We start from the raw sequence: 22791 nt of genomic DNA, 5'->3' as shown, positions 1-22791 counted from the left end.
GCTCTCTATGGTCAGGACGTGACATCAAGTAAATAATGAAACATGTTCAATTTGGTTTAAATAATGCAAAAACACAGTGTTTGAGAAGAAAGTAAAAGTGCAATATTTGCCATGTAAAAAAGCTAACGTTTAAGTTCCTTGCTCAGAATATGAGAACATATGAAAGCTGGTGATTCAATATTCCCAGTTCTTCAATATTCCCAGTTAAGAAGTTTTAGGTTGTAGTTATTATAGGAATTATGATGCGTCAACTATTTCTCTCTATACTATTTGTATTTCATATACCTTTGACTATTGGATGTTCTTATAGGCACTTTAGTATTGCCAGCCTAATCTCAGGAGTTGATAGGCTTGAAGTCATAAACAGCGCTGGGCTTCAAGCATTGCTAAGAGCTGCTGGCAAACGCAGTAAAGTGCTGTTTGAATGAATGCTTATGAGCCTGCTGCTGCCTATCACCGCTCAATCAGACTGCTCTATCAAATATCAAATCATAGACTTAATTATAATATAATAAACACCGAAATACGACCCTTTGGACATTAATATGGTCAAATCCGGAAACTATCATTTCGAAAATAAAACGTTTATTCTTTCAGTGAAATACGGAACCGTTCCGTATTTTATCGAACGGGTGGCAACTTTAAGTCTAAATATTGCTGTTAGATTGCACAACCTTCAATGTTATGTCATAATTATGTAAAATTCTGGCAAATGAATTACGGTCTTTGTTAGGAAGAACAATTCAGGCGGCCCAAACTGTTGCATATACCCTGACTCTGCTTGCACTGAACGCAAGAGAAGTGACACAATTTCCCTAGTTAATATTGCCTGCTAACATGAATTTCTTTTAACTAAATATGCAGTTTTAAAAAGAAATACTTCTGTGTATTGAGTTTAAGAAAGGCATTGATGTTTATGGTTAGGTACATTTGTGCAACGATTGTGCTTTTTTCGCGAATGCACTTTTGTTATATCATCACCCGTTTGGCGAAGTTGAAGTAGGCTGTGATTTGATGATAAATTAACAGGCACCACATTGATTATATGCGACGCAGGACAAGCTAGTTAACCTTGTAATATCATCAACCATGTGTAGTTAACTAGTGATTATGTGAAGATTGATTGTTTTTTATAAGATAAGTTTAATGTAGCTAGCAACTTACCTTGGCTCCTTGCAGCCACAAGGTCCTTTTGACGCTGCACTTGCGTAACAGGTGGTCAGCCTGCCATGCAGTTTCCTCGTGGAATGCAATGTAATCGGCCATAATCGGTGTACAAAAAGGCCGATTACCGATTGTTATGAAAACTTGAAATCAGCTATGCCGATTAATCGGCTAAGCCGATTAATCAGTCGACCTCTAGTATAGGCTGACGTTGCAAAAAGAGGATGAATTTTATGCATATTTTATAAAAAATATATAATTATATTATATAGATGTATATATTCAATAGGCTACATCTGTCGGTACAAACTTTGATTCAGGAAATTATGACGTCATTTGCATTTTTTATTTAGCGCTCCCTCACCTAAAAAATGTTTTGCACTACACGACTGTTAAGGAGTGAAACAATTTCTAATTTCCATTATAAAGGTGCAGCTTTGAGGTAAACCACGAGTCTTTCTGAATATTAAAACCAGCATACATACTAACTAAAAATGTATCTAATTACCCAAGTATTTGTTTGATGCTAGTAACTAATTATCTGCACTAATGATAAGACCCAATAGGTTCAACTAAATAGCGTTATACAATACGCCCTACCATTGTGTGACTAACATTCCACCTTCTACTTTGTATGACAGGGCATTCAGATGAACCTGTTTGTAGACATGACACCAAAAAATCTGATACTTTACTGTAAAGAAATATCTGGACTAGCTCTTATAACTGTGACTATTTCTTAACAGTCCAGTAGAAGGGTAGAGACTGGTATCCATAATAGAGGTGTATGTGCATATTCTATTACCACTGACCCTCTCTGTGCTTCCCCCTGGGCTACTGTCCTCCTCCCCCAGGCTGCCTGTATCCCTGTCCTACTGAGCAACGGCTGGGAGCTGCCTTTTTCCGAGATCATCGACTGGAGCAAAGCAGCTGTCATCGGGGACGAGAGGCTCCTACTGCAGGTAACTACTGATGGAGACCTCCTCCCTATGACACTTCTCTCTCTCTCTCACTCTCTCTCTCATGCTGTTATACATTACCGTAAGCTGTACCTTATGCTAGAACACAAGGCATTCACAACTCACATTGGGCTCTAAAGTAGCCCTTAGTAAGGACCACTGGGATGGATAACTTTTACCGCTCTCTCTAAAGGAATATATTGATATATTGACAATTTTTAATATATTGACAATTTTGCAAACGTACTACAGTAACTTTTTTGGGGGGTCAATATTGTCCTATCACAGCACTCCTATTTGCTGTAATATTCTGTTACCTCAAACTACTCTCTCTTATCATTCCGCATTAGTTGCAGTTTCACGTATATTGGGGTGAGTCTTGTCCTTGAGCAGAACTGAGCGATTTCCGCTAGATGGGCCAGCTGCAAACTCAAAATTGTCTATATTGTAAAAATTCATGAATTTTTTTCGGTCTTAATTTAAGTTTGGGGTTAACAGTGTGGTTAGGTTTAAATAAAAAAAAGTGACTTTGTGGCTGTTCCAGCTAGTGACAACTCTGCAAAGCTGCCTCCAGAAGAAGAATCATTATGAGAAACGCTAACCTGCGCATTCCTACAGTTACCTTTTGTTAGCTTCATAAACTTAGCCATCCTTTAACTTTACACACTATACCAAGTATCCAGAATTAGAGGAAGTGATTCCTCATCGTGCCAGCCACACCCACAGTTTCAGAGGGGCTTGTTTGCAGAGGGGTGTGATGAAATGCCAATATACCTACACATATTAATCCACCCCATCCCTGCAACCGCCCGCCGTCTCCCTAATGTCTCCCAGAGCATGGTCCCTGTATCAATCAACTATCCAATTAATGATGTAATTCAAGATGTATGATATTTATATTCTTTAATTACTGAACTTATTAGCAGCTGATGTGGCAAAAAGGAAGACGTTTGATTTACGATATGCAAAATATCACGCAGAACATGAAAGTAAATGAGGAAATGATGTGTGTCGTGATATGACAGGATTTCACTCGGTGTCATTCACCTTCTTGTCTCAGTTCCATCCCCCACTAATGAAATCAGCGCAATTATTAGAGGAGCTGCCTGTTGCCGTTGATCTGGGAACGACCCATGGTTCTATTGAAACCCGACACATTTATTTGATCTCAGACTACTGATACACACAAAGATGTGTATCAGTTGATTTGCACTCAATTGCAAAATTGAGTCAACACACAATGCAAATGCAGCCTATTAAAAGCTGTAAATGGTTTTAATACAAGTCCTGTAATTATTTGTGATTATACGCTGTTGAATGAAAGACATTCAGAGTTGCTAACTATTGTTTTTTCCCACTCTCTTCACCCCTTAGTTACAAAGTCCCTGTCCTAAAAGCATGCTAATTGTTGTCAGATATGTGTAGACGTGGAAAATATGCTGTGACAGGATATGAGGCACTCAAGGACGTTTTGTCTCTAGAAGAAAGAAAAAATATATAATGACAGCATTTGTTCACTAGGCACAAATAATTGTTACATCTAATTAAATTAAGCACTTAGAAGTCAGACACACCAAGAAAACTGAGGGCCGATAGGTACTTAGCACAGTAGGAGGCCGTTCCATCTCTTGCTAGAACAAAATATGTAACCTGCTGAGTACCAACCTGGTACAGACAAACATGACGTTTCTACTTGTAGAATCGCCCTGCTCCTCAGTAGCCAACAAGTTGACTTTGAGCCAATCAGAGAACACAAACCTTCAAGTGGAGGAGCCAATAGGAGTGACAAGTAAACAGAAAAAAGGAAGGCACTTTTCCCTGTGTAATCCATCCCCTTTTCTAAAACAATAAAGCTGCATAATACATCTTTTTTTACTAGAGCAAGTATTTACATATTTTATTTCTAGCTAAGGATCTTTGTGTTTGAAGAAGGATTTTTTTTGTTACGTTTGATAATGTGCACTTTTTTTCTTTGCTTCCCACATCTCCATGTGAAATAATCCGATTAATAACCAAATAATATGCCCTGGCAAATATACTTGCCGGTGTAACCTAAAACATTATCCCAGTTTGATATGCTGCTTGTGTATGCATTCCGATATCAGCTAAAAATAAAACATGTTTTGGTCATGGAGTTAAAAATCACATGGCTAGTGACACTACATGGCCAAAAGTAGGTGGACACCCCTTCAAATTAGTGGATTGGGCTAGTTCAGCCACACCCGTTTCTGACAGGTGTATAAAATTGAGCACACAGCCGGTCAACTGTAAATGCTGTTATTGTGAAGTGAAAAGGTCTAGGAGCAACAACAGCTCAGCCGTGAAGTGGTAGGCCACACAAGCTCACAGAACGAGACCGATGAGATGCTGAAGCGCGTAAAAATTGCAACACTCACTACGCGTTCCAAACTGCCTCTGGAAGCAACGTCAGCACAAGAGTTGTTCGTCAGGAGGTTCATGAAATGGGTTTCCATGGCCGAGCAGATGCACACCATGTGCAATTCCAAACGTCGGCTGGAGTGGTGTAAAGCTCACCACCATTGGACTCTGGAGCAGTGGAAACGCGTTCTCTGGAGTGATGACTCAGGCTTCACCATATGGCAGTCCGACGGACAAATCTGGGTTAGGCGGATGCCAGGAGAACACTACCTGCCCGAATGCATCATGCCAACTGTAAAGTTTGGAGCAGGAGGAATAATGGTCTGGAGCTGTTTTCATGGTTCGGGCTAGGCCTCTTAGTTCCAGTAAAGGGATATCTTAATGCTACAGCATACAACGACATTCTAGACGATTCTGTACTTCCAACTTTGTGGCAACAGTTTGGAGAAGGCCCTTTCCTGTTTCAGGATGACAATGCCCCCGTGCACGAAGCGAGGTCCATACAGAAATGGTTTGTCGAGATCGGTGTGGAAGAACTTGACTGGCCTGCACAGAGCCCTGACTTCGACCCCATTGAATACCTTTAGGATGAATTGGAATACTGACTGCGAGCCAGGCCTAAACACCCAACATCAGTGCCCGACCTCACTAATGCTCTTGTCCCCGCAGCAATGTTCCAACATCTGGTGTAAAGCCTTCCCAGAAGATTGGAGGCTGTTATAGCAGCAAAAGGGGGACTAACTCCATATTAATGCCCATGATTTTGGAATGAGATGTTTGACGTGCAGGGGTCCACATACTTTTGGTCATGTAGTATATATAGTTGGCTACATTAGGTTCTACCATTTCACAATAGCCTTGAATCAATAGTTATTACTTCCAAACAAAATACTTGTTTGTTTTTACTGTTTACTGTTTGAACAGACGCTGAGATTATAGTTGATTATCAATGCAAAATGGGCTACTTTGATAAATAGCCTATATAGCCTAAAGATCAGATCAAGGACCGAAGCAACAACACTGCCCCCACGGCTACAGAAGGAATGATCCGGCGCGTCTCAATTTTCAGGTAGTACAAAGTATGTTAAATGCACTGAGGTGTAATAAGAACGGTTATTGTCGGAGTGTATTACAAGGAGCCGCCCTTCTTGGCTCACATCAACACCATTATCCCAGAAACCCTAGACCCACTCCAATTTGCATACCGCCCTAACAGATCCACAGATGATGCAATCTCTATTGGACTCCACACTGCCCATTCCCACCTGGACAAAATAAACGCCTACTGTATGTGAGAATGCTATTCATTGACTAGAGCTCAGTGTTCAACACCATAGTGCCCTCAATGCTCATCAATAAGCTAAGGACCCTGGGACTAAACACCTCCCTCTGCAACTGAATCCTGGACTTCCTGACGGGCCGCCCTAGGTGGTAAGGGTAGGTAACAACACATCCGCCACGCTGATCCTCAGGGGTGCGTGCTCAGTCCCCCCCTGTACTCCCTCACTCATGACTGCATGGCCAGGCATGACTCCAACACCATCATTAAGTTTGCCGATGACACAACAGTGGTAGGCCTGATCACCGACAACGACGAGACAGCCTATAGGGAGGAGGTCAGAGACCTGGCCGTGTGGTGCCAGGACAACAACCTCTCCCTCAACGTGATCAAGACAAAGGAGGTGATTGTGGACTACAGGAAAAAGAGGACCGAGCACGACCCCATTCTCATCGACGGGGCTGTAGTGGAGCAGGTTGAGAGATTCAAGTTCCTTGGTGTCCACATCACCAACAAACTAACATGGTCCAAGCACACCAAGACAGTCGTGAAGAGGGCACGACAAAACCTATTCCCCCTCACAAGACTGAAAAGATTTGTCATGGGTCCTCAGATCCTCAAAAGATGTGCACCATCGAGAGCATCCTAACTGGTTGCATCACTGTCTGGTATGGCAACTGCTCGGCCTCCGACCGTAAGGCACTACAGAGGGTAGTGCGTACGGCCCAGTACATCAAGCTTCCTGCCATCCAGGAAGGCCAAGCTTCCTGCCATCCAGGACCTCTATACCAGGGGGTGTCAGAGGAAGGCCCTAAAAATTGTCAAAGACTCCAGCCACCGTAGACATAGACTGTACTCTCTGCTACCGCACGGCAAGCGCCAAGTCCATGTCCAAGAGGCTTCTAAACAGCTTCTACCCCCAAGCCATAAGACTCCTGAACATCCAATCAAATGGCTACCCAGACTATTTGCATTGCCCCCCCCCCTCCTTTTTACACCACTGCTACTCTCTGTTGTTATCATCAATGCATAGTCATTCATTTTAATAACTCTACCTACATGTACATATTACCTCAACTAACCGGTGCCCCCGCACATTGACACTGTACCAGTACCCCCCTGTGTATATTGTTATTTTACTGCTGCTCTTTAATTACTTGTTACTTTTATTCTTATTCTTACTCATAGTTTTTTTTAAACTGCATTGTTGGTTAGGGGCTCGTAAGTAAGCTTTTCACTGTAAGGCCTACACCTGTTATATTCGGCGCACGTGACTAATAAAATTTGACTTTTGACGAAAAATGACATTGCAACACTACGCTACGCTTAGTGTGTGAATTTACCTTAACAGTCTTGCTTCCGTCCTTCTCCTTGCCCCAACCTGGGCTCAAAGCAGGGACCCGCTGAACATATACAGTGCATTCGGAAAGTATTCAGACCCCTTGACTTTTTCCACATTTTGTTACATTACAGCCTCATCAATCTACACACAATAACCCATAATAATGAAGCGTAAATAACAGATACCTTATTTACATAAGTATTCAGACCATTTGCTATGGGACTCGGAATTTAAGTCAGCCGCATCCTGTTTAAATTGATCATCCTTGAGATGTTTCTACAACTTGATTGGAGTCCACCTGTTGTAAATATTATTTGGAAAGGCACACGCCTGTGTATATAAGGTCCCACAGTTGACAGTGCATGTCAGAGCAAAGACCAAGCAATGAGGTCGAAGGAATTGTCCATAGAGCTTCTAGACAGGAAGGGTACCAAAACATTTCTGCAGCATTGAAAATCCCCAAGAACCCAGTGGGCTCCATCATTCTTAAATGGAAGAAGTTTGGAACCACCAAGACTCTTCCTAGAGCTGTGCACCTAGCCAAACTGAGCAATTGGGGGAGAAGGGCCTTGGTCAGGGAGTTGACCAAGAACCCGATGGCCACTCTTACAGAGCTCCAGAGTTCCTCTGTGGAGATAGGAGAACCTTCCAGAAGGACAACCATCTCTATAGCACCAATCAGGCCTTTATAGTAGAGTGGCCAGATGGAAGCCACTCCTCAGTAAAAGGCACATGACAGCCCGCTTGGTGTTTGCCAAAAGGCAACTAAAGGACTCAGACCATGAGAAACAAGATTGTCTGGTCTGATGAAACCAAGATTTAACTATTTCGCCTGAATGCCATGCGGTGAAGTATGGTGGTGGCAGCATCCTGCTGTGGGGATGTTTTTCAGCTGCAGGGACTGGAAGACTGGTCAGGATTTTCTTATGTTTTTCATTTGTATTTTTATTTATTTATTGTTTACTTCAGTTTATTTAGTAAATACTTAACACGTTTTCTTAAAACTCCATTGTTGGTTAAGGGCTTGTAAGTATTTCACTGTAAAGTCTACACCTGTTGTATTCAGCGTATTTGACAAATACAATTTGATTTGATTTGATTGAGGGAAAGATGAGCGAAGCAAAGTACAGAGAGATCCTTGCTCCAGGGCGCTCAGGACCTCAGACTGGGGCGAAGGTTCACCTTCCAACAGGACAACGACCCTAAGCACACAGCCAAGACAATGCAGGTGTGGCTTCGGGACAAATCTTTGAATGTCCTTGAGTGGCCCAGCCAGAGCCCGGACTTGAACCCGATCAAACATCTCTGGAGAGACCTGAAATTAGCTGTGCAGCAACACTCCCCATCCAACCTGACAGAGCTTGAGAGGATCTGCAGAAAAAAAATTAAGAAACTCCCCAAATACAGGTGTATCAAGCTTGTAGCGTCATACCCAAGAAGACTTGAGGCTGCAATCGCTGCCAAAGGTGCTTCAACAAATTACTGAGTAAAGTGTCTTAATACTTATGTAAATGTGATATTTCAGTTATACATTTTTTATAGATTTGCAAAAATGTCAAAAATTCTGTTTTTGCTTCGTCATTATGGGGAAAAAGCTATTTAATCCATTTCAAAATAAGGTTTTAACGTAACGAAATGTGGAAAAAGTCAACGGGTCTGAATACTTTATGAATGAACTGTAAACAACTGCTTCCCACAAAGCATCGTTACCCATCGCTCGACAAAAGCTGTGGTCCTTGCAAAGCAAGGGAAATAACTCCTTCAAGGTCTCAGAACGAGTCACGTCACCGATTGAAACGCTACTAGAGCGCACCGCTAACTAGCTAGCAATTTCACATCAGTGACATGAGCCAGGCATTCACACACACTTCAAATGAAACGAATGGGGTGGTAAGTGCAGCACAGTGCACACAACACTAAATGCTTTACGAAGCTAGCTATCGAGCAAGATGATGAAGAAATAATGTAATTCACTACATTATCATATACTGCCAGTGCCAGTTCACTTGCTAGCTAACGGTAGCTAAACAATTAACGGCATTTTCCAGGTAGCACAACATAACTAGCTATCTACTCCACTGACTCTCGGCAGCTAACAGGCAGCTGCTTTATTCAAAAACAAATCCATTGTGATTTAATTATGGTATTGCTAGCGATGCTAGTTATCTACACTGAACAAAAATATAAACGCAACAATTTAAAAGGTTTCACTGAGTTACAGTTTATATAAGGAAATCAGTCAATTTAAATAAATTCCTTAGGCCCTAATCTATAGATTTCACATGACTGGGAATACAGATATGCATCCGTTGGTCACAGATACCTTAAAAAAAAAAAGGTATGGCCGTGGGTCAGAAAACCAGTCAGTATCTGGTGTGACCACCATATATTGCCGGAAACTGGAAAACGCTGTTATACACGTCGATCAAGAGCATCACAAACATGCTCAATGGGTGACATGTCTGGTGAGTAAACAGGCCATGGCAGAACTGGGACATATTCAGCTTGCAGGAATTGTGTACAGATCCTTGCGACATGGGGCTGTGCATTATCATGCTGAAACATGAGGTGATGGTGGCAGATGAATGGCACGGCAATGGGCCTCAGGATCTTGTTACAGTGTATCTGTGCATTCAAATTTCCATTGTGTTTGTTATCTGTTGCGTATGCCTGCCCATAGCATAACTCCACCGCCACCATGGGGCCCTCTGTTCACAATGTTGATATCAGCAAGCCGCTTGCCCACATGACTCCAGGATCTGCCATCTGCCTGGTACAGTTGAAACCGGGATTCATCTGTTAAGAGCACACTTCTCCAGCGTGCCAGTGGCCATCGGAGTTGAGCATTTTCCCACTGAAGTCGGTTACTACGCCGAACTGCAGTCAGGTCAAGACCCTGGTGAGGGTGGCGAGCATGCAGATGAGCTTCCCTCGGACAGTTTCTGACAGTTTCTGCAGAAATTCCTCGGTTGTGCAAATCCACAGTTTTATCAGTTTACTGGGTGGCTGGTCTCAGACGATCCCGCAGGTGAATAAGCCGGATGTAGAAGACCTAGGCTGGCATGGTTACACGTGGTCTGCGGTTGTGAGACCGGTTGGACTTACTGACAAATTCTCTACATTTACATTTACATTTAAGTCATTTAGCAGACGCTCTTATCCAGAGCGACTTACAAGTTGGTGCATTCACCTTATGATGTCCAGTGGAACAACCACTTTACAATAGTGCATCTAACTCTAAGGGGGGGGGGGGGGGGGGGGTTAGAAGGATTACTTTATCCTATCCTAGGTATTCCTTAAAGAGGTGGGGTTTTAGGTGTCTCCGGAAGGTGGTGATTGATTCCGCTGACCTGGCGTCGTGGGGGAGTTTGTTCCACCATTGGGGTGCCAGAGCAGCGAACAGTTTTGACTGGGCTGAGCGGGAGCTGTACTTCCTCAGAGGTAGGGAGGCGAGTAGGCCAGAGGTGGATGAACGCAGTGCCCTTGTTTGGGTGTAGGGCCTGATCAGAGCCTGAAGGTACGGAGGTGCCGTTCCCCTCACAGCTCCGTAGGCAAGCACCATGGTCTTGTAGCGGATGCGAGCTTCAACTGGAAGCCAGTGGAGAGAGCGGAGGAGCGGGGTGACGTGAGAGAACTTGGGAAGGTTGAACACCAGACGGGCTGCGGCGTTCTCTAAAACGACATTGGATGCAGCTTATAGTAGAGAAATTAACATTAAATTCTCTGGCAACGGCTCTGGTGGATATTATTGCAGTCAGCATGCTAATTGCATGCTCCCTCAAAATGTGAGCAAACTGTGGCGTTGTGTGACAAAACTGCACCTTTTAGTGTGGCCTATTATTGTCCCCAGGTGCACCTGTGTAATGATCATGCTGTTTAATCAGCTTCTTGATATGTCACATCTGTCAGGTGGATGGATTATCTTGGCAAATGAGAAATGCTCACTAACAGTGATGTAAAGAAATGTGTGCACAACATTTGAGAAATATTTCTGGGGTCTTTTATTTCAGCTCAGGAAACATGGGACCAACACTTTACATGTTGCGTTAATATTTTTGTTCAGTGTAGTTGTGGTCATATGGCTAGTATCTATGGAAGCATTTAGCAGCCTAAACTCAATTGGAAATGCAAATGGTGAAATTATAAATCAATATCATATTTGCCATTTTGCATTTTCGGTGACAAAATTCAAAATGAAATGCAAGAAAAGATATTGCATTATCATTTTCATGATTGAGTATGCATAATGTCTGCCTATTTGAAAAAGAAGTAGCAAAGTGTGACACATTTAAAAATCAAATGTAAATGCTTAAAATGACAAATCATTTATCATGTTTGCCATTTAATTTCCTTGTTGTGATGCCATGAATTGTGACAAAAATATAAATAATTGGCAATTGACAATGCTTTTCCATACTGTCAAAATTCAAATGATCAATTGCTGTGCTTCATTTTGCAATTTCGTTCCTCATTTCAGTTATAATTTTCGACCTGTGTTGATTATAAATCAAACACTGTGGGCGTGATTTCAATAACGTGAGATGGAAGAGAGGTTGCCTGTGCTTGCTGGCAACAGTCACTTTCGGTCATAGCTCTATCGATGTGACATGTTTTTAGGATGCCCGGGCAACACCAGCCAGTACGAAACCCCACAGAAGAAGAAAACACCCAGTGTGTGCTAGGAGTTTGTGGGAGGGGACTATACATTTCAGTGGAGGGGATATGGGGAGTTACTAGTAGCCAGCTAATTAGCTATTATATGTAGCTAGCTACTGGTAGGTTAGATAGATAGCTCGTAGCTAGCTGGCTATGAAGAGGCACTATTGGCTAACGTTCCTGCCTAACGTTAGCTAGCTAGCCCACTGGGACTGGCTAGCTACCTTCACAACAAGACATCATCGTGGCACACCTTTAGGTACGGTAAGTGTTTTTTTTGTCTTGTAATTTCACATTTGGAAGCAATAGTGTGCAAATGCAGCCCGCAATTCGGGGTGTCAATAGTGTGCAACTGCAGCCCCACCCCCCCCCCCCGAGCACGCATTGGTTCCAGTGCCAGAAGGACACTGTCTACCGGTCACGATTACACTGTGTACTAGCTAGCTTGATAGTTAGCGACACTGTGTACTACCTAGCTTGCTTGTCTCCCACCTGCCGTGTACTGCAGTCCTCCTTAGGACTAGCTGACTAAGCTAGCACACAGCGTCCTTCACTCCTGCCTGCCAAACACCTGCCCTCGCCGTCGTCAACAGAACTGTGGGAAAACAGTGACCGTCTGGCGGGGGTGAAGGACACTGTTTACCGGTGTACGGCTAGCAAGCTACCGCTTCTTCTGTGGGGTTTATCAGCGGCTGGCATCCAACGTTATTGTGCATTAACGCCACCTAATGTACTGGAGCGCCCCCGCCCCCACCTGTCCTAACAAAAAATATTTACCAATAGTAGTATAAAGAGCTGTTCCTGCAGATGCAGGAATTCCCACATGCAGGAACTCCCCGAATTGCGGGCCGCAATTGCACCCTTCTCTTTGGAAGGTGCGTTGAAACATTTAGATAGCTAGCAAGCTATGATCCATTAAAGTTACTCTAGAGGGGATGATTAATGGTATGTTGCTATTAAAAAACAAGGGAATTATCTGAATGCATGTAATTAGACTTTATAGTGTAATTAGACTTTATAGTGTAACGTCACATGTAGAATTTAACATTTTGTTTACTTTTTTCTCTTTTTTGGCACAGCTCTCACACTGTGTGTGTGTCTCTCTCTCTGTCCGTCTGTTTGTCTGTTATAGCATGTCTGTGTGTCCATCTATCTGTTTAGGAGTTCCAGATATGGCTGCAGGAGAGTAGTGGCGTACAACACTGGAGGGCATCTTCACTGAGCAATGAGCACATGTAGGTGTGTACAAGCAAGTATCCTTTATATAAAGTGCTACTACTTGGATAGAGGCAGAGGTTGCAAGCGTAGTTTTAAGTTTTATTGTCACATGCACAAGTACAGTGAAATGCTGCAAGCTCTAACCCTAACAATGCAGTAAGCAATAACAATGTAATACTGGAAAATAACAAGGTAGATCAAAGGTAGATTGGGTGGTTGGAGTCTTTAACGATTTTCCGGGCCTTCTTCTCACACCGCCTGATATAGAGATCCTGGATGACAGGAAGCCCAGTCCCAGTGATGTACTGGGCTGTCCGCACCATCCTCTGTAGCGCCATGCGATCAAGAGCTGCGCTATTGCCATACCAAGCAATGATGCAGCCAGTCAAGATGCTCTGTGGTACAGCTGTAGAACTATTTGAGGGACCCATGCCAAACCTTCTCAACCTCCTAAGGGGGAAGAGGCACTGTCGCTCCTTCTTCACGTCTATGCACGTGTGTGGATCATTTTAAGTTCTTTGTGATTTGGACACCAAGGAACTTGAAGCTCTCAAACTGCTCCACTGCAGCCCTGTCGATGTGGATGGGGGTGTGCTTGAAATTCGAGATCACATCACACCGTCAACTGAGTTAAGGCGTCGTGTCGACACATGAGGCAGTTACAGCAGATATCAACAAAATTGCATATGAAAGGAAATCAGGCATTGATGAAGAGTTTGATGCCAAACAGGAAAAATGTCGTTTCCATGAGTTACTTGATCGCGACTATGCTCGCTCCATATACGGATCTATTGTCTCACAAATGAGTCACAAGTCTGTGTAAAACAAGTTACACAAACCTTGAACAATAGTCAAGAATTCTCTATTTTCCAGGACTTTGCTACTTTTATGACGATGGAAGCAGAGATTGCCTGCAATTCGATAACTTCTTTCTATGCTCTCCGTTCACCCGGATGTACCACTGAGAAACGAAATGTCAGGGAGACCAAGAGGAACAAGACAAGTGTTTTCAGCACTCAAACAATCACAGATAGTGAGAATCAAAAGTCAGCCAAAGGAAGTGCAAGGCCTTCATGTATGTTTTGCCAGGACAACAAGCATCAGGTCCATGGCTGTTCTAAATTCATGACCAAGTCTCTGGATGAGCGACGGAAATATGTGAAAGAAAATAAGCTTTGCTATGGGTGCATGAAACCTGGTCACAGTGCAAAGAACTGTCGTAATCGCCACACCTGGGACACCTGCAAAGGAAAGCATCCCACGTGTCTCCACGATGACAGTTATGTAAAACGGAAAAGGCCTACACCTCTGCCAATTTCTTCCCAAAATAATATGGACGAGGCAGCAACTGCATTGTCACTCAACGTAGCTGGAGAAGGACAATCTACTAACACTTCCATGATTGTACCAGTGTGGGTGTCATCAAAGAACAACTCAGGTGCTGAAAAACTTCTCTGCCCTGCTTGACACTCAGAGTGATACTACATTCATTGACCAGGAAGTGAGCAACGCTTTACAAGCAGACATGTATCCAGTGAAACTGAAATTAACTACTATGATAGGATGTGTCACAGTTGTGAAAAGTGAAAGAGTCTCAGGGCTTCGTGTGAGAGGTTACAGCTCCACCATCCGTATCGATCTTCCTCCTACCTACACCAAGGATTGCATACCTGTAAACCGCACCCACATTCCGACCTGTGAAACGGCCAAGCACTGGAATCATCTCTCCACAGTAGTAGATGAAATCCCACCACTGAAGGATTGTGAGGTTGGCCTTCTGATAGGCAACAACTGCTCAAGGGCAATGGCACCAAAACAAGTGGTTTTAGGTGGAAAGGATGACCACTACGCTGTTCAACCTGACTTAGGATGGAGCATTGTGGGGCGCTCATCGGCATTCCTCGATACACCAAGCGTCGCTAGTCTGTGTCACTGGGTCATTGTCAAAGAGATCCCCTCAGTAACCCCTGCAGATGCTATTCACATTCTGGAGTCCAATTTCAAGGACGCCAGTAAAGATGGCAAGGCCGTGTCTGAGGATGACATCCTCTTCCTGAACAAGCTGAATGATGGTATAAGGAAAAATAGTCATGACCATTATAAAATGCCCTTGCCTTTTAAGGAGAGACCCAATCTACCTGACAATAAACAACTCGCCATTGTACGACTCAGCCATCTTAAAAGGAAACTGTTAAACGATGAAAGGTATAAGGAACATTGTCAAGTTCATGGATGAGGTCATTGAAAATGGTGACGCGGAAGAAGTTGAAGATGATGAAAATGAAGGCAGGAAATGGTATATTGCTCATCATGGTGTCTATCATCCTAAGAAGTCAGATAAGCTACGCATAGTATTTGATTGCTCTGCCAAGTACAAGGGAACCAGTTTAAATGACCATCTGCTTCCAGGGCCTGATTTGATGGACAAGCTGAACGGTGTTCTCATGTGTATTTGGCAGCACCCTGTTGCGTTGATGTGTGACATTGAGAAGATGTTTCACCAGTTCCATGTGCCTGAGACATTACTCCACAACCTCAAGAGTTCCGCATGAAGGTTCATATGTTTGGTGCTGCATCATCTCCTGGATGTGCAAACTATGGGCTGAAGCATCTAGCTAAGGAGAACAGAGACCTATACCCTCTAGGCTCACAATTCATCATGAGCGACTTTTATGTAGATGACAGGGTCACAAGCATAGACGGTACGGAACATGCTATTCAGTTTGCACGTGAGGCTCGAGAACTTTGTGCGGTGGGTAGTCTTCGACTGCACGAGTTTGTATCCAATGACAGAGCTGTCCTAGAAAGCATACCACCATCTGAACGTGCATCCGACATTAAGGACCGTAACCTTGCATTTGATGACTTGCCATCAGAAAAAGCACTAGGGATTCAGTGGCACGTTGAGTCTGACTGCTTCAAGTTCAATGTCAATCTCAAGGACCAACCTGCAACGCGTCGAGGTATACTGTCTACAGTTGCCTCCTTGCAAAAATATTGCTGATCTCCCTCCAGAGTGTGTGAAATCATCACCGCCCTTTACATACTGCGGTATGGATTGTTTTGGCCCATTTCTCATTAAGCAAGGACGAAGAGTGCACAAAAGGTATGGTCTTCTCTTCACCTGTTTTTGCTCTCATGCTGTTCATATTGAAATGTTAGATGACATGTCAACAGATGCCTTCATTAATGGTCTGCGCTGCTTCATAACCATATGTGGTGCAGTTCGTCAGATTAAATGTGACCGAGGAAGCAACTTTGTGGGAGCGCTCAAGGAAGTTGACATGGACAGGCTGACTGCCTATCTCGTTGAGAAACAGTGTGATTTCAGCATGAATGCTTCCCATTCAAGTCACATGGGTGGCGTCTGGGAGCGACAGATCAGAACAGTGAGAGGTATCCTTAGCTCCACACTCTCACTCTCTTCTGGTAGACTAGATGATTATTCTTTACGAGCCTTCTTCTACGACGCAATGGCAATTGTAAACAATCGCCCACTCACCGTTGACAACCTCAATGATCCAAACAGTCTTGAGCCACTCACCCCTAATCATCTGCTTACTATGAAATCTACCACAGCTCTACCTCCTTTTGCCAGATTCATCAGGGAGGACATGTACGCTCAGAAAATGTGACGGCATGTTTAATATCAAGCAGAACGGTTTTGGAGACGCTGGCGAAAAGAGTATCTAGCCAACATCGCCATCAGGCAGACCCCGACGAGAAACCTGCAGTTCAGTTACATAGTGATGATGAGAGATGATGATCTGCCTAGAAATGAGTGGCGGATGAGTAGAGTCTCAGAGACTACTGTTGATAAAGATGGACTAGTAAGGAGAGTCAAAATATGTGTTGGTGATCGGAAGTTTGACAAGACAGGCAAGCGTCTCACCAAGCTGTCAGTGTTCGAACGCCCAGTTCAAAAGCTGGTCTTGTTGCTGGAGACTGGTTAAGATATATGCCCCCCCAAATCTCTTTACATCCTATATCTTCTACTTTTGAGTCGTTTGTGCTATGATTCCATACCTTTCTGATACCCTATTTCTGGTCTTAGGTCATTTAAAGTACAGAAACCATTCGTTCTTTGTGTATACCATGTACATTGTTCCAAATCACTCCTGATTTAGTGGGAGTGTATATGAACCCCTAAAACGAGTGTCCGATCACAATGTCTGCTCTATATTTGGACTTTTATTTTCTTGTATGAGCTTTCTATCCTCTCTCCTATCCTGTATATTTGACAGTTTAGTGTGACTTTTATTTTGAAAGCAGGTTTTTTGCCTTCTCTGTTTTACGCGCCAAGGGTATATGGGAAACGGGCACGAGAGAGGAAAAGGAAAATACGTTTTTGTTAAGGTTGTTCAAGCACCCAAGAAAAAACGTAACAACGTCAAACTTAGCACCTAGCTGGAAAGATGATGAGCTCTTACGGTGTGTTTATGGAAATAGTACCGCATGAAACTTTCATGAACCATCAGTTTGAGTATTGACCATTCTTTCAGCTGGGGATGCTACAGGGACCATACCAGAGCATCTGTAAGGGAGCAGATGATCTATGATATGGATTGGAACCAGTCTGATTCTTATGAGTTCATGTTGTCTGATTTGAAGGCTACAAAAAAATATATATATATTTTTAGCTCATTTGATCCCGACCTGACAGTGTGCCTTTCAACTAATCTTTTTTTGTGTTCCAACCTTGTCATTGCTGTGTACAGGCAACCCCAGCAGGTCGTCCAGCAGACGCTGCCCCCTCCTGTCTTCCAGTTGATGCTGACCAAGCTGCACACCATCACAGCAGCACCTAACCCAAACCCTTTCCCTACCCCTTACCCTAAACCAGGTTTGTATCCTAACCCAACCCCACCCCTTATCCTAAACCGGGTTCGTATCCAAATCCCAACCCTACCCTCCCCATACACTGATACATCACACTCTTTCCCTTCTTTGAGCCCACCCCTCTCTTTATTTATGGTTTTGTTTAGACTGATTTTGTTTTGACTCCTCCTTTCTTTTTTCTTTTCTTTTCTTCATTTTTACCATTTTAAGAGTTGTATAAGTCCTTCTTCTTCTTATTATTATTATTATCATCATCATCATCAGACGGGTAAGGATGTTCTCCCATAGGAAGCAAGGGCTGGAGGGGCACCAAAATGGCTGAAAGATGCCTTCATGCCCTGATCTGCACTTTGATATTTCCCTTCCTGGACTAAAGTTCAATGGATTTGTACAATTGGTTAGTCTAGTTCAATGTTCTTATTTCTTGCCTAATGGGCAACAGTGTGAACATTGTCATCACTACCTTTGCTGTAACACCTCATTGAACTACTCAATAAGACCACTCTTGGGTAAATTGAGTGAATGAATGATTGGTTATGACAACATGCACTAAACCGGAACATATGGTTGTGAACAATTAAAAACAGCAGGATATGTGAATTAAATTGTGACTAGTGCACTTCATACGTTGTACATTGATAATCTTTGTCTCCATCCATGCTAACCCTTTTGCATAATTTGTGCTTCTTTTTCACAGACAGTTTTGAATGATGACCTGTCTCCATAACTGACAAGAACCGAGAAGGAATATCATCACCAATGATGCTACTAATATTTCTAACTGTACTGATGAGGAAGAGGGAAGACATCCATTGTCGCTGAACTGCTTGACGTGTTCAGTCAAAATTACAGTGCCACTTTCTTACCAGTAGTCACATGTTGAATAAGAAGTTCTATACAATACAGAAGTGTTTTTTCTCTATAATGAGGTTCTGCCAATCATATGTTGGAAAACATTATCAAGAAAACCTACAGTAGCTGAACACTGTGATAGTAACCTGTTTGTTGAACAACAGTGATTCTAAGAACAAGAATAGCTGGTACCTATTGGACAATGTATCTATCACAGGTCACCAAGGGTACAGTAAGGTAAAACCTTAATAAAATCATGCCTCTCATTTTCCAACAACTTAATATGCAATAAAGTTATACCTATGGCTTGCATAACCAACTCAGTTTCCCTTGTTAGTGTTCTCCCTGAGGTTTGAAGGTTGGACAGTTCGATCCCTGGCCGAGTCATACCAGACTGTAAAAATGGGACCTGATGCGTCTCTGCTTGGCACTCAAGATAGATTGAGATAGATTGGGGGTAAGGCCCTGCGATTGACTAGCGTTCTATCCAGTTGGTATACTAGTACATCAAGCTGCCTCACACTACAGAAACAAGAGATACGCTCCTGCTCCTATGAGCCGTTGTGGCTCACACAAGCAAAGTCTTGCGCAAAGTTACCCTCTTAATTTGACTTGCAACTTTAACAGTATTGATTCATGGGAGATAAATTCACCTTTCAGCAGGACAATAACCTAAAAAAATAACCTAAAGGCCAAATCGACACTGGAGTTCCTTACCAAGAAGACAGTGAATGTTCCTGAGTGGCCGAGTTACAGTTGAAAATCTATGGTAAGACTTGAAAATGGTTGTCTAGCAATGATCAACAACCAATTTGAGAGCGCTTGAAGAATTTGGAAAATAATAATAGGCAAATATTGTACAATCCAGGTGAGTAAAGCTCTTAGACTTACCCAGAAGACTCACAGCTGTAATAGCTACTAAATATGATTCTAACGTATTGACTCAGGGATGTGAATACTTATGTAAATTTGATATTTCTGTATTTAATTTTCAATAAATGTGCCAAGATTCCTAATTACATGTTTTAACTTTTTTATAATTGGGTATTGTGTAGATGGGCCAGAGAAAAAAAATATGTTTAATCAATTTTGAATTCAGGCTGTAACACAACAAAATGTGGAATAAATCAAGGGGTATGAATAAGGCACTGTATATTTGTATTTTATTTGTTGGATCAGAATTTTAGTAGGTTATTTCCATCTACTCATCTCTTAAAATGTGTTAACTTGCCTCTCACCATAGCCAGCTAGCTAGCTAATGTGTCTAACATAGATGGCTAACTATAGTACATATACTAACGGCTGTCCTAGCCAGTATAGCAAAGATTATCTGAGTCATTCAGTAGATAGCACAGCTTCGCCTCTTCCTCTGTGAACCAGAAATACTTTACAAAATTAAGAGTACATGTTTTTCTGTCTGAGCATAGCTGGGTCATTCCTACTTTGTGGTGCCTTTTGGACCTCAACACTTTTGGAGAGAAAAAATGTATATTTTTGTGTCAGAAAAAGGACATGTTTGACTTTCAGAAAAAAACACATTGGTCAAGCTCATGCACTTATTTTCTTAGGTGCATTTTCCAACCTGTTAGGTGCATACGGGTGGAAATGTGGAGCCCAAATTAGCCATAGCTCTGTGAGTGAGAAAGATTGAGCGAGTAAAATGGTCAACACTTTAACAGGATTTTTACTTCTCTTTCAAACATATTTTAACATTTAGAAATTTGGTTAATTTTCTCTATAATTTAGCCTAACAGGGTGGAAATATATGAGTGGGACATACAGACTAACAACATGAAACATGGAAAAATAGATAAAATGGAGTGTCTATATTTATGTACTTTTGCACCATTTTTTTCCCACCAAAGAAATTATGACACTTCCTGAATGTGGTGTCATTTTAGAAAGGGGTTATTTTCATAAATGGAGAATTGAAACAAACTAACAGATTGGAAAATGATATCAGAGTCAGGGAAAATGGTAAATAAAAATGTAATACAATAATCCTGAACAAAAGTAATTGATGAGAGAGAATTTAACTAGGACTATAAAATAATATTATATTTTAAGGTGTATTTCTCGTGGACGTTGATGAGTAACACCCGGGGACATGGCAAAAAAGCCTACATCCACTGAAAAAAAAGTTTTCAAAATTATTCCCTTTCAAGATCCATATTTTTGTGTGTTTAATGTAAGGACACCTGACCTTTTATATTTAAAGCATTTTGGAAACCACATTTTACAGTAAATATAAAGTGATGTCCCGGGGACAGAAAAGGCACTGTAGGCGCCGCCTAGTTAAATAAAGGTGAAATAAAAATAAAAAAATAGGTAGGAATCAATCAATCAATCAATTTTATTTTATATAGCCCTTCGTACATCAGCTAATATCTCGAAGTGCTGTACAGAAACCCAGCCTAAAACCCCAAACAGCTAGTAATGCAGGTGTAGAAGCACGGTGGCTAGGAAAAACTCCCTAGAAAGGCCAAAACCTAGGAAGAAACCTAGAGAGGAACCAGGCTATGAGGGGTGGCCAGTCCTCTTCTGGCTGTGCCGGGTGGAGATTATAACAGAACTATGCCAAGATGTTCAAAAATGTTCATAAGTGACAAGCATGGTCAAATAATAATAATGAATAATTTTCAGTTGGCTTTTCATAGCCGATCATCAAGAGTTGAAAAACAACAGGTCTGGGACAGGTGGCGGTTCCATAACCGCAGGCAGAACAGCTGAAACTGGAATAGCAGCAAGGCCAGGCGGACTGGGGACAGCAAGGAGTCACCACGGGCGGCAGTCCCGACGCATGGTCCTAGGGCCCAGGTCCTCCGAGAGAAAGAAAGAAGGAAGGAGAAAATTAGAGAGAGCCAAGTTTTTCAAAATGTTCATAAATGACAAGCATGGTCAAATAATAATCAGGAATAAATCTCAGTTGGCTTTTCATAGCCGATCATTAAGAGTTGAAAACAGCAGGTCTGGGACAGGTAGGGGTTCCATAACCGCAGGCAGAACAGTTGAAACTGGAATAGCAGCAAGGCCAGGCGGACTGGGGACAGCAAGGAGTCACCACGGCCGGTAGTCCCGACGTATGGTCCTAGGGCTCAGGTCCTCCGAGAGAAAGAAAGAGAGAAGGAGAAAATTAGAGAGAGCCAAGATTTTCAAAATGTTCATAAATGACAAGCATGGTCAAATAATAATCAGGAATAAATCTCAGTTGGCTTTTCATAGCCGATCATTAAGAGTTGAAAACAGCAGGTCTGGGACAGGTAGGGGTTCCGTAACCGCAGGCAGAACAGTTGAAACTGGAATAGCAGCAAGGCCAGGCGGACTGGGGACAGCAAGGTGTCATCATGCCCGGTAGTCCTGACGTATGGTCCTAGGGCTCAGGTTCTCAGAGAGAAAGAGAGAACGAGAGAATTAGAGAGAGCATACTTAAATTCACACAGGACACTGGATAAGACAGGAGAAGTACTCCAGGTAACCAACTGACCCTAGCCCCCCGACACATAAACTACTGCAGCATAAATACTGGAGGCTGAGACAGGAGCGGTCAGGAGACACTGTGGCCCCATCCGAAGAAACCCCCGGACAGGGCCAAACAGGAAGGATATAACCCCACCCACTTTGCCAAAGCACAGCCCCCGCACCACTAGAGGGAAATCCTCAACCACCAACTTACAATCCTGAGACAAGGCCGAGTATAGCCCACAAAGGTCTCCACCACAGCACAAACCAAGGGGGGGCGCCAACCCAGACAGGAAGATCACGTCAGTAACTCAACCCACTCAAGTGACGCACCCCTCCTAGGGACGGCATGAAAGAGCACCAGCAAGCCAGTGACTCAGCCCCTGTAACAGGGTTAGAGGCAGAGAACCAACTCGGAAAGATAGGTAGGAGCAAGCCCATGTAACGCTTTATAGGTTAACAGTAAAACCTTGAAATCAGCCCTTGCCTTAACAGGAAGCCAGTGTAGGGAAGCTAGCACTGGAGTAATATGATCAAATTTCTTGGTTCTAGTCAGGATTCTAGCAGCCGTATTTAGCACTAACTGAAGTTTATTTAGTGCTTTATCCGGGTAGCCGGAAAGTAGAGCATTGCAGTAGTCTAAC

At 42.8% G+C, this 22791-nt stretch overlaps 1 protein-coding gene and 1 long non-coding RNA gene across 5 annotated transcripts in view; both read left to right on the top strand.

The window, feature by feature from the left end:
* Positions 1-22791, top strand: part of LOC139556310 (exostosin-1-like) — a 311555-nt gene that overhangs the window by 254775 nt on the left and 33989 nt on the right. Inside the window, exon 4 of the mRNA XM_071370129.1 lies at positions 2019-2126. Within this exon, the coding sequence (XP_071226230.1) occupies positions 2019-2126 (108 nt within the window). The remainder of the gene's footprint in view (positions 1-2018; positions 2127-22791) is intronic.
* Positions 10452-19834, top strand: LOC139556311 (uncharacterized). 4 transcript variants are annotated; one of them, XR_011671104.1, is made up of 3 exons: positions 10452-12038; positions 12941-13018; positions 17716-19834. It is a non-coding gene; the product is annotated as an uncharacterized lncRNA (long non-coding RNA). The 4 variants fall into 4 exon arrangements; XR_011671103.1 differs by having other exon boundaries at positions 10452-12043; positions 12912-13018; XR_011671102.1 differs by having other exon boundaries at positions 10453-12038; positions 12912-13014.

The sequence above is a fragment of the Salvelinus alpinus genome, chromosome 27 (assembly GCF_045679555.1).
Source record: "Salvelinus alpinus chromosome 27, SLU_Salpinus.1, whole genome shotgun sequence".
Lineage (NCBI taxonomy): Eukaryota > Metazoa > Chordata > Actinopteri > Salmoniformes > Salmonidae > Salvelinus > Salvelinus alpinus.
The sequence above is the reverse complement of the archived record's forward strand: the minus strand, read 5'-3'. Positions and strand labels throughout refer to the sequence as shown.